Source organism: Gadus chalcogrammus, chromosome 13 (genome assembly GCF_026213295.1).
Source record: "Gadus chalcogrammus isolate NIFS_2021 chromosome 13, NIFS_Gcha_1.0, whole genome shotgun sequence".
In the NCBI taxonomy this organism is placed as follows: Eukaryota; Metazoa; Chordata; class Actinopteri; order Gadiformes; family Gadidae; genus Gadus; species Gadus chalcogrammus.
In genome coordinates, this window is record NC_079424.1 from 24678680 (window position 1) to 24688774 (window position 10095).

General features: G+C 44.5%; 1 protein-coding gene and 1 long non-coding RNA gene across 2 annotated transcripts; both read left to right on the forward strand.

The window, feature by feature from the left end:
- The first annotated feature begins 6130 nt into the window (after positions 1-6130).
- LOC130401513 (uncharacterized) lies at positions 6131-8254 on the forward strand. The gene is made up of 5 exons (XM_056605321.1): positions 6131-7089; positions 7189-7315; positions 7611-7909; positions 8066-8156; positions 8240-8254. Exons 1-5 carry the CDS (start codon positions 6824-6826, stop codon positions 8252-8254), a joined length of 798 nt encoding a protein of 265 aa, XP_056461296.1. The 5' UTR covers positions 6131-6823.
- A 144-nt stretch (positions 8255-8398) lies between these two features.
- On the forward strand, positions 8399-8782 carry LOC130402671 (uncharacterized). The gene is made up of 3 exons (XR_008903962.1): positions 8399-8489; positions 8572-8647; positions 8723-8782. It is a non-coding gene; the product is annotated as an uncharacterized LOC130402671 (long non-coding RNA).
- The last annotated feature ends 1313 nt before the right edge of the window (positions 8783-10095 follow it).

Genomic DNA, 10095 nt, shown 5'->3' on the forward strand with positions numbered 1-10095 from the left:
TTCCCCAGTTTCACCAGGCTGGACTTTTTGTCCCGTTTTATTGCACTTAGCAGGCAAGTCCCTGCAATAGTTAGCACTTTACATAGAAACCTGTCTCTGCTGGTTGCACAGGTTATTTATTTTTATTTCAAGTGAAATGTTTGGTTTTATATTTTATATAAAGTGTATAAGTGTTTTAATGTTCCCCAGTTTAACATGTCCCCTTTCCTCAGGCTTAAAGGTATAGTTCGGTATTTTTTAACCTGGGCCTTATTTCTGTCATGGGGTGCCTTAATCTACTAATTGGTAGCATTTTGGTGAAGATCGGCGTAGTTTTGACGCTGTTCAGACCATCCCGATCGAGCGTATATCCATATGACGGGAGTAAGCCGGGCACAGACAATACAGCCTCTAAATAAGTCATTAGGTCTTTATTTCGCCAATGCTTTAAGATGAATGAAGGAATGAACGCGTGCTACCGCCCCGTTAGCTCAGAGTGAGCTCAGAGCTGCCGTGTTGTTATTATTGATCCGGTTCACTTGGGATCAGCTGTGCTCTAGCGCCCCCGTCGATGACGTCATCCCAGGTGAACCGGTTGTAGAAAAGCCTCAATAACGACAACACGGCAGCTCTGAGCTAACGGGGCGGTAGCACGCGTTCATTCCTTCATTCTACTTGCTGTAGTTTGGTCTGGCTTTGCGAGACTAGTAGTCCGGTGACTTGTCTATCCCAGCGTCTTCCGTTGCTAAGCGACGTCACCGTCTTTGCGGACAAATTATTTCTCTGCTGATCAACACACAGAATAAAGAAAGATGTCGGCCGTATGCTTCTGTCCAAGCTCACTACTCTCTGCCAGTGACGTCGGGTCAAGCTCAACGCTGATTGGGCAACGCGGCTAATCAATTCAAGATCGGAGAGCGGACGCAATCGGAAATGTTCGGAAATGGCATCGACCGTTTCAAATGGCAACGACCGTTTACGAGACGGAAAGTCGCGTCGCCGTGACACCGCCGCCGGTGGACGGATCTTCCATGCCGTCACCGTGACGTCGCTGCTGGTCTCTCGTCTGCAGTCCCAATCAATCCCATTCAAAATTTCACACGTTCCCACGGCGACGTAGGGTAGGCTGCTCCTTCGCCTCTTCCAGGGCAGGCACAGTCACGATTACTTGGCAGAGTCGCTGTGGGCACTGGCTTACTTGATCATGAAGTCACGAGCTGCAACAATCATAGGAAGTGCCGGGTGGGGTGTAAGGTGGAGGAGGAACAGGGGTCAGATATGTCAGCTCTGGCAGCAGAGGTGGTCTTGGAACGGGGCATGTCGCGTTTTATTTTATTTTATTTTATTTTACCTTTGTGGTATAGAAGCCCACTAACGCATGTACGTTTTTCGGTTTAGTGCATGACTTTGGAACAGCGTGGTTTCAGGCGGCTGATGGTAAACCCACCCATATTGGGCTTTGGTTTTGGACATACTGGTTTCGAATTTCGATTTCCCTTCCCAAAAGATTGGCTTTAATTTGCTGATGGTTAAGGTTAGACGTTTCGACGTTGGTTGCACCAACGGCGTTCTTAGATTTGCTTATCATTTAATGTGCATGGTTTTGACCATTGCGCAAGGGGGGAGGTATTGAGGAGAATTAAAAAAAAAAAAAAAATAATAATAATAATAATAATAATAATAATAATAATAATTAGAAAACAAGGTTTTTCTTCACCATACTTGCAAACAATGATTGACATCCAGCTAAATGAGTGTGAAATACAGTGTTCAACAGATGGGTAGAAGCAGTCCCATCAAAAGACCAAAGTGCGACTACAGTAATCAAGTTTCTGCCTGGAGAAGTCAAGGCAAGGTTTGGACTTCCGTCAGAAATAAGCTCAGACAAAACGTTTATTCAGAGAACACTCAAACAAGTGATTCAACATTTGCATGTCAAATAAAGACTAGATTACGCCCCAATCCTCAACCACAAGGTATGGTGGAAAGAGTGAATGGGACGCTCAAGACAAAAATTAACAACATTTGTGCAGGCACTAAATTGAATTGATGCACTACCACTGACACTAATGAGTTATCGCATGAAAACTAACAGAACGACGCATCTAACCCCGCATGAAATGCTTAAGGGTCGACCCATGCCTTCACTTAACATTCAAGGGTCCCAAAAGGGACTTCCATTAGAATAATTAGAAATAGGATTAAGGAAAATATGTTTGAACATCTAACTGTTGTACATAAGTTTGTAATTCCAGCAAGAGGAACACAAAGTTCCAGGGCCAGAGGAGGAGCCAGATGCAGACACGCCCGGAGCCGACCAACTACCCAAGGATGATGCAATCAGATTTCGGCAGGGTTTGAATCAGTCCTGTTTTGGTGGTCCACTATTAACAAAAATGTTGTTTGGATAAATAGTATATACTATAATCAGCAACGTTTTGACAATTTTTCCACGGATAAGGTCAAGGGACTATATAGATATAGATATGCTATTGGCAGAGCAAGGAGGGGTGTGTGGGATGATAAAGACGACATGTTGTACTTTTATCCCCAATAACACAGCACCGGATGGGTCGGTGGCCAGGGTGCTGGCAGGGTTACAGTCCCTCAGATTAGATTTGGCAGAGAGAATTCCGGCATTAATGACCCCTTCACAGGATGGATGGAGAGCCCAATGAGCGATGGGCGCTACAGGTGCAGCAGGTGCCATCCAAGCTTACCTGGGGATCGAGAGTTTGGACGAGGGACCACCAGAGGGGCCCGACCTGATCCGGCTGGAGAACATGGAACAGACCCCTGCCCCACTGTCCAAGAGCCCCCCACGCAATGCAGCGCGCCAATACATGAAGATCACCTGACCCCCCCCCCCCCCCCCCCCCTTCCCCATCCCAGCCACTACAAGCAAACCCCACCACCACACCCCCCTCCCCCCCCGCCTGTGACGTACTAGTAACCTCTCCAGGTGGGCTGCCCCATTCCCGTCCCCGCCAACGGCACCACCCCCCTCCCACCTGATGCACCCACGTCGCCCGGACCAGAGATCTGCGTTCCGGTACCAGGGGCTGCGGCCCGTTCCCTTAAGGCTTGAGGGCGCCCCTGGCTGTATTCGCTTCTGTACGCTTCACTGTTTTTAGCCGCTCCCATATCTATGCCCGCGTCTACGCAACCGACGCCGGGAACGCAAATGTTGTTGCTTATATCGCTGTCCCACTAGATGGAGCTCGGGGATACACACGGGCGAGATTCCAGGGGCCTTGATTGCCCGTTTAGCAGATGAGGTCCTGAGCGCAGTTGAATAAAAGGGTCTAATGCTCAGGTGGCGCCTTGCGTCCACCTGCCCGTGATGACGCTCAGGGCTATTCCGTGGTTTCAGTTGTTCCCGTGCCCCGTGCCTACCCTGGATACCCCATGCGTGTGATTGCTTATTGTTACACGACCAGCTAACTCCTCCTCACATCCTTAGTGTGTGGTCATCTAGGGATGGGTTGAGGGGGATTGCCATTCGTTATCTACCTCATATCTTTCTATTATTATTACTATTATTTAGGGACACGTTTCATGGTTGCATTTCTTTCCTGTGATTGTTATTATGTAGTATTTGTGTGATTGTTGCATTTTTGTTTATTGTTTACTGTTTGTTTTATTGTTGCATTTCGTTGTTATTATTAGGGTTTGGTGTTAGCTTTGTTGTTGGTTGTTGTTTTTTGGTATCGTTTGATATTTGTTTTTTGTATTATTGTATGCTTGTGGTATGTTTGTTTTTTGTGTATTACCTGCTGCCACTTTACTTGGTATTGTCTGTTCGCGATGTAAGGCCGGGGTGGATGCCACCCCCTAGGTGGGGTGTGTATGGCATACCCATGTCTGAAGCATGGGTGGCGTTTCTCCCACGTGGTTCCCCATACACCCGGTCCAGCGACTTATTTTAGTCCCATGCTCATGGTTGTTTGTTTTTATGATCATTTTGCCTTCTTTCTGTTATTTCTAAAAGTGTTATGATGGTAGTCCCGCGCTGAAGTCCTATCCCTCGTACCCCTAATGAGTAAAAGTCGTCTTGCGATGACTTGAGGGGGATATGTTGGGCAAAATAACCTGCTCAGCACATATAAATATAGCTAACTCCCACCCTAGCTTGAGGAGCACAACACATGGCAGTCACGTTACAATATAGTCAGCTTTTAACACATAACACATACTTGATAACATAGTCAGGTGAAGGCCAGAACCAAGGCCCCATTTCTCCTCCCAGCAAATGGTAAACACTCAGACAATGCACCGTTTCATCCTCAGAACAGGAGGGCCACAAACAGGAGATTCTGTGAGGTTCTCCCCCGTCAGGAAGAACACAAGAAGATACACATGCATACACTAGGGCCTGGGAAGCAAGGTCAAGCAAAGACACACAGAACCATACACATCTTAAACGCACACACCTCATCGAGAGGAAGATACAGCATAAAACTATCACACAGGGACTCTGCCCCCCTTTCTTCTGAAGCAGACCTTCCACGGAGGCGAAGCTCTGGACGAACCATCAGCGCTGATTAGGGACTTAGACATATTCGATCTCTCACGCTTTATGACTCTGTATAACCGTTGCCACTTTACTTAATAAATCCAAGGTCCTCGTGCCGACAGACTTTATTACCTCTCCGTCTCATTTCATCTGGTCCAGTAACTAGACAGACCGTTTTTCCCAACACCAGTAAAAGAAGGACCTGTCCCTTCCAGAGTGAGAGTACCACCAGTGTACCTAAAAGACTATGACTGTACCTAAAAGACTAAGTCCATGACCGAAGAGAAAAGAGAAAGTGATGTGCAAATGTTGTAAATGTTGATGCTTGTTAGAGTATCTATTTGTTGAAATTGAAATGCAACTGTTTACATTTGACATGATTTCATAGTTCCAGTAAGACTGACATAAAGGTTAAAAGTTTATGAGATTAACATAAAACAGTCTTAGTTTAAAAACCTGTTTGCTTGAAAAGATGCAAGTGTTTAGTTTAACTCTCAAGAGGAGTGAAAGTAATAATTAATGTTTTATTAACAGGAGTTTTATTGTTTTGTTATGCATTTTCTTAGACAGCATCCTTAAAGGGCATGGTGCAGGTTTCTATTTTCTTCTATTCTGGCAATTTTCTAGTTGGTAATAAACATTTAAACAATTATCCATTGTATTTGATGTTGTAGGGTATCGCAAAATATAAATATTAGGAAAAGTAGGTGATATATTAGTGGTTATTAGCCACAGGTTAGCGATGATTCTTATTTCTCCCACAATGCATTGCATGACGTCACATAAGGTACTCCGCGCTTTTGGACGACAGCCGAAGCCGCTAGTGAGAGAGTGACAGTGTCAGATTATATAAGTAAATACATAAATAGAGATAGCCTAGATATAGATAGATAGATAGATAGATAGATAGATAGATAGATAGATAGATAGATAGATAGATAGATAGATAGATAGAATAGCATAACATCGATAGATAGATAGAATAGCATAACCTCGATAGATAGTGAGGGATAGCATAGCATAACATAACATAACATAACATAGATAGATAGTGAGGGATAGCATAGCATAGCATAACATATATATAGATAGAGAGAGAGAGTAGATATATAAGTAGATAACATGGTTTTCTACTGTATTTGTGGCGGGTGCAACAACTCCAGCAAAAGTGGACATAGGGTACATTGCTTCCCCAAGGACAAAGGGATTCTCCGAAGCTGGGTGCAATTTGTCAAGTTTAGGCGGGCAGATTTTTCAGCTAGCTCTGTTACCGCGTACTCCAGAATATGCAGCGCGCATTTCAAGGAGGAGGATAACCACTCAGGGGATGCCAAGATGGTCTCACTTGGTTTAAAGAGTAAGAGGACGGCGAAGTTAATTCCTACAGCCGTGCCGTCTGTGCATGCAAACCACTCTGCCTGCCCTGTCCCGAGGTCGAGAGACACCGTCTGCCTCAAGCGAGAGATTGCCACGGTAAGCATCATGCTATAGCTGCTAATTACAAGCTGCGCGTTAGCTAGCTCTGTGTATTTTGCATATCGTGTTCCCTTTGACACAGCCTCCTCTACAAGCATGATCAGTCTGACATTAGAAGAGCATATTTATTGATTCACGAATATGAGCCAAAACAAAATTGCCCTGAAGTAAATGTCCATATCGTCATGAAAGCTTCATGGCTAGTGTTTTGATCAGTGATCGTCATCATCAAGCGGCTTTCACAACAGTGTGTTTGCGTTTTGTGTTAGTGCTAGACTGCTACGGTTCTCTTTCACATATACTGTATTTGACCGTGACCGTGTCGTCAGGGCTGTAGTGGACGCTAAACGCAAGTAAACGCAGTTTACCCACCTCTGAAATTTGAGAAACAGAGTTTATCCACTTCTCACTTCAGAGTTTAGCTACCTCCCAATACAGTAAATGTACTACCATTGGTTGCGAATCACTGATCTAAGTATTCAGTTTACCTACCTCTTATTTCACCACTACACCCTTGCATTTCTTTTTTATATACTTATATATACTATACTTTATACTAATATACTTTTTTATATTTGTTTTCGCAAGATGTTGACAGACGCCTCACAGCAGGAGACCGTGCACAGTGTAGACACTGTGGAGAGTGTCGATACTGGGGATCAGCCCTTGCCCTCCTCCACTTCTGACGCTGGGACACAATGTTATTTGAAGCCCCCCCGATGGTGTCACGGTAAATCTTTGGTATTTTAAGGGGTAGATATTATGTCTAAAACATTGCAAGTAGGACATTTCCATACACATTGATGAAATGAATACATAGCCTACACCAAAACATAGCCGCTTAGATTTGCCATGATTGTCATATGTTTGGGTATGTTTACTGCCTCTGCCACAGCTGTGCAGGTTAACCTGAAGCCCAAGATGGTTAGCGTGGGCACACAGACTTCAATCAGCCCACAAACCTCCACTCCCCTCGCTAGTCCTGAACAGACAGTTGACGACGATGATGATGATAATGCCACTGTCATCAGTGACTTGTCGTGGGTGCCCGAAGAGCCGATGGATGAGGAGGAATTGTTTGATGAGGAGCCACCTTACACGTGTGACCCCCACCACAAGTGAGATAATCTAAAACCAACATAGACCATATTGAATGTTCAATGCTTTGTTAGTTTGAATGACACCGCCCCCCTCCCCCTCATTTTTTGTTGTTGTAGTTGCATTGACAAATTCATTGTTTGCCAAGAGGAGCTGATGGGCCTTTTTGCCATCTGTCCGGCCTGTTGTGAGAGGTCGGATAGGAGCATCGTGCAGCAGGAAGGAACTTTTGTTAAGATCAAGCAGGTACAGTTTTGTTTATGCAGTTTTGTTTACGTGGCCATCTGATTAGAAAATCTGAATATCTAATTAAAATCTGATAGCTCTGACTGTCTTGCCAGTTAATTTACAATGTATGTACCAGGCTGGCTTAAGTCTGCTGGTTTGTGATGCCATCATATTTGAGTGTTATACTGTATTGGTCATGTGTGTTTCATTGAAAATATGAAACCTTTGACCAGTAATGTACAGTACTTACTCTATATTGAATCCTGATATACTGTTGATTACAATGTTTTATTTTATTTTCTTACATATCTAGGTCTGTGCATCATGTGGCTACCACCGTTTCTGGCAAAACCAGCCAATGCTCCACAGGAACATGCCAACCTGCAACCTCCTGTTAAGTGGGGCCATTCATTTTACTGGATGTTTGGCCACACAGACACTAAGAATGTTGACCCTGTTTGGCCTGCAGTGCATCAGTGCGAGCAGTTTCTTTCGCCATCAGCGCCGCTACACCATCCCAGTAATCGTTCAGGCCTGGCAGAATGATCAAGCCAAGAATTTTAGTGACCTACGGGCAATGGATGGCGGGCTAGTTCTTGCTGGTGACTGCAGGTAAACCAGTGTGAGAGCTAGACCAGTTCCACGTTTTGATTTTGTTATTTGTTATCATGTAGGGTGGCTTTAGTTGGCATTTGCAGTTGACATGGTGGATTGTCTTTACAGACCATGGTTTTAAAAACTTGAAACATAAATTGTAATTAATTCCAGGTCAGATTCTCCTGGGCACTGCGCAAAGTATGGGTCATACTCTCTGGTAGAGGACAGAGTGAACAAGGTGGTGGATGTTCAGCTTGTTCAGGTAAACCTGATGTTATTAGACAAAGAAATGAACTCTGCAATTTGGTAAAAGGATTGTATCTTAATATAACATCTTTCCACTAGTACAACCATGCATAGAGCTTTATTGTGTATTGCCTAACTAGAGTAGTGTATCATAATGCCTGGACCAGCAACGCTTCGGTTCATTAACGCCTCCTTCAACACCACCAGCATTCTACACTTACACTGTTATGTCATGTTGCAGAGCTCAGAGGTCCCCAACAGCTCATGGTGTGAGCTTGAAGGGCTCAAGCGCCTGCTGAGGGGAAACGACCTGCATTTGGCAACGCTGATCACGGACCGACATCGCCAGGTATTTACAATAAAAATGCAGTATAGAATGTAAATATCTGAATTGCACTGAAGCTGGATGTTTGCGGTTTTTTTCTCCTTAGGTTGCCAAATGGGTGAGAGAGGAGCTGATCCCTGAAGGGACACAGCATTATTTTGACGTGTGGCACATTGCAAAAAGTATGTATCCATTGTTGGAACCTTGAAGCAGTTTTTGTTAGTGCATATCAATTAATACCATTTGTTCTAAAACAGGTCTGGGGAAGGCATTGGATGCAGCATCCAAAGAGTGTGACCAACTACAGTTGTGGAGGCCAGCTTTAGTGAATCACCTCTATTGGACTGCAGCCTCAACCCCAGATGGCAACCCAGCGGTCATGGAGGCCAAATGGAGAAGTTTAGTGAACCACATCCAGGACATCCATGACCATGACACCCCTGCCTTCTCCAGTTGTGCCCATGGCCCTCTAGACGAAGATCAGCGCAACAAAGAGTGGCTGGACCCAGGTACAGTACTGGTATTATGCACGCTCTACATAGTTTTGTTTTAGTTGCTGTCTTTGAGTAATTGTCTGGATGCTTTGACATGTGACCTTCGTGATGAAATAATTTTTTCATTCCCTGGCAATCTCATAACATTCTGTTTACTGTTTATGTTTGCTATAATTCATATGCAGGACAATTTCATGTGTTTCCATTTCAAAAAGGAATTCTGTCTGTATCCATCTTCCTGTCTATTTGTACGTTTTCCGTCTGTCTGTGTGTCTGTCTGCCTCCCTGCCTACCTGTCTTGGTCTTTTCAGGCTCATTGGCAGCAGTCAAGTTGGAGAACATAATGATGAGGGCTGCCTTGCTGAAAGATGTTCGTCAGCTGTCTCCACAGCACCAGACCTTCTCCCTTGAGGCTTACCACTCCCTCATCTTGCACTTCGCGCCCAAGCACACAGGGTTTTCATACCTTGGGATGTATAGCAGGTCAGTGCTATCCGATGGAATAACACTGCCAATTATTATGCCTTTTATAGTAATAATAGTACCTATTAACGTGCCTATTGTAGTATTTTGTCATACACCAAGTTTCAAAGGTTTTCTCAAATGTGTTATTTTGTAGGCTTCTCTTAGCGGCGCTGCATTATAATCATAATGCCAATCGCGAGACAGCACGGAGAAGTGACGGGACGGAGAAGTACTGCGTGCGGTATCCGCGCTTCAGAAAAGGTGCCCATGTGGTGCGTCCCATCAAAGAGGCAGCCTCATACGGTAAGCAGTGTCAGGCAGTTCTATCATATTTTGAGATGGCGCACGAGTGATCAGTGACAATGATCTTTATAAAGTAATATTATTATTATTATTATTAATATTATTATTATTATGTCTGCAGGTTATGCAACATCATTAATGAAGGCCCTTCGGGAGAGCTACGCCAATTCACCCGCGGTTCTTCGAGAGGTTGGCGCCAATTTGTCCTCCGATGCACCCGCCCCCATCGCCAAATCCTTCGAACAGATTCCTAAGGAGGAGGCCATCAGCCTCTACCTAGCCCGGCAGTCACGCTTCAAGAAAACCTAATTTCACATTATTATTTTTTTCCACGGACAAGTCCAATGATTTAGTTGTTATTATTTGCA

What these genes read in the sequence shown, in the direction of transcription:
- LOC130401513 (XM_056605321.1), top strand. Translation starts at nt 6,824, where the DNA reads ATGATTGTCATATGTTTGGGTATGTTTACTGCCTCTGCCACAGCTGTG. An exon ending in CTTTTGTTAAGATCAAGCAG is followed by an intron (nt 7,316 to 7,610) that starts GTACAGTTTTGT and finishes TTACATATCTAG; the next exon opens with GTCTGTGCATCATGTGGCTA. An exon ending in GTTCTTGCTGGTGACTGCAG is followed by an intron (nt 7,910 to 8,065) that starts GTAAACCAGTGT and finishes AATTAATTCCAG; the next exon opens with GTCAGATTCTCCTGGGCACT.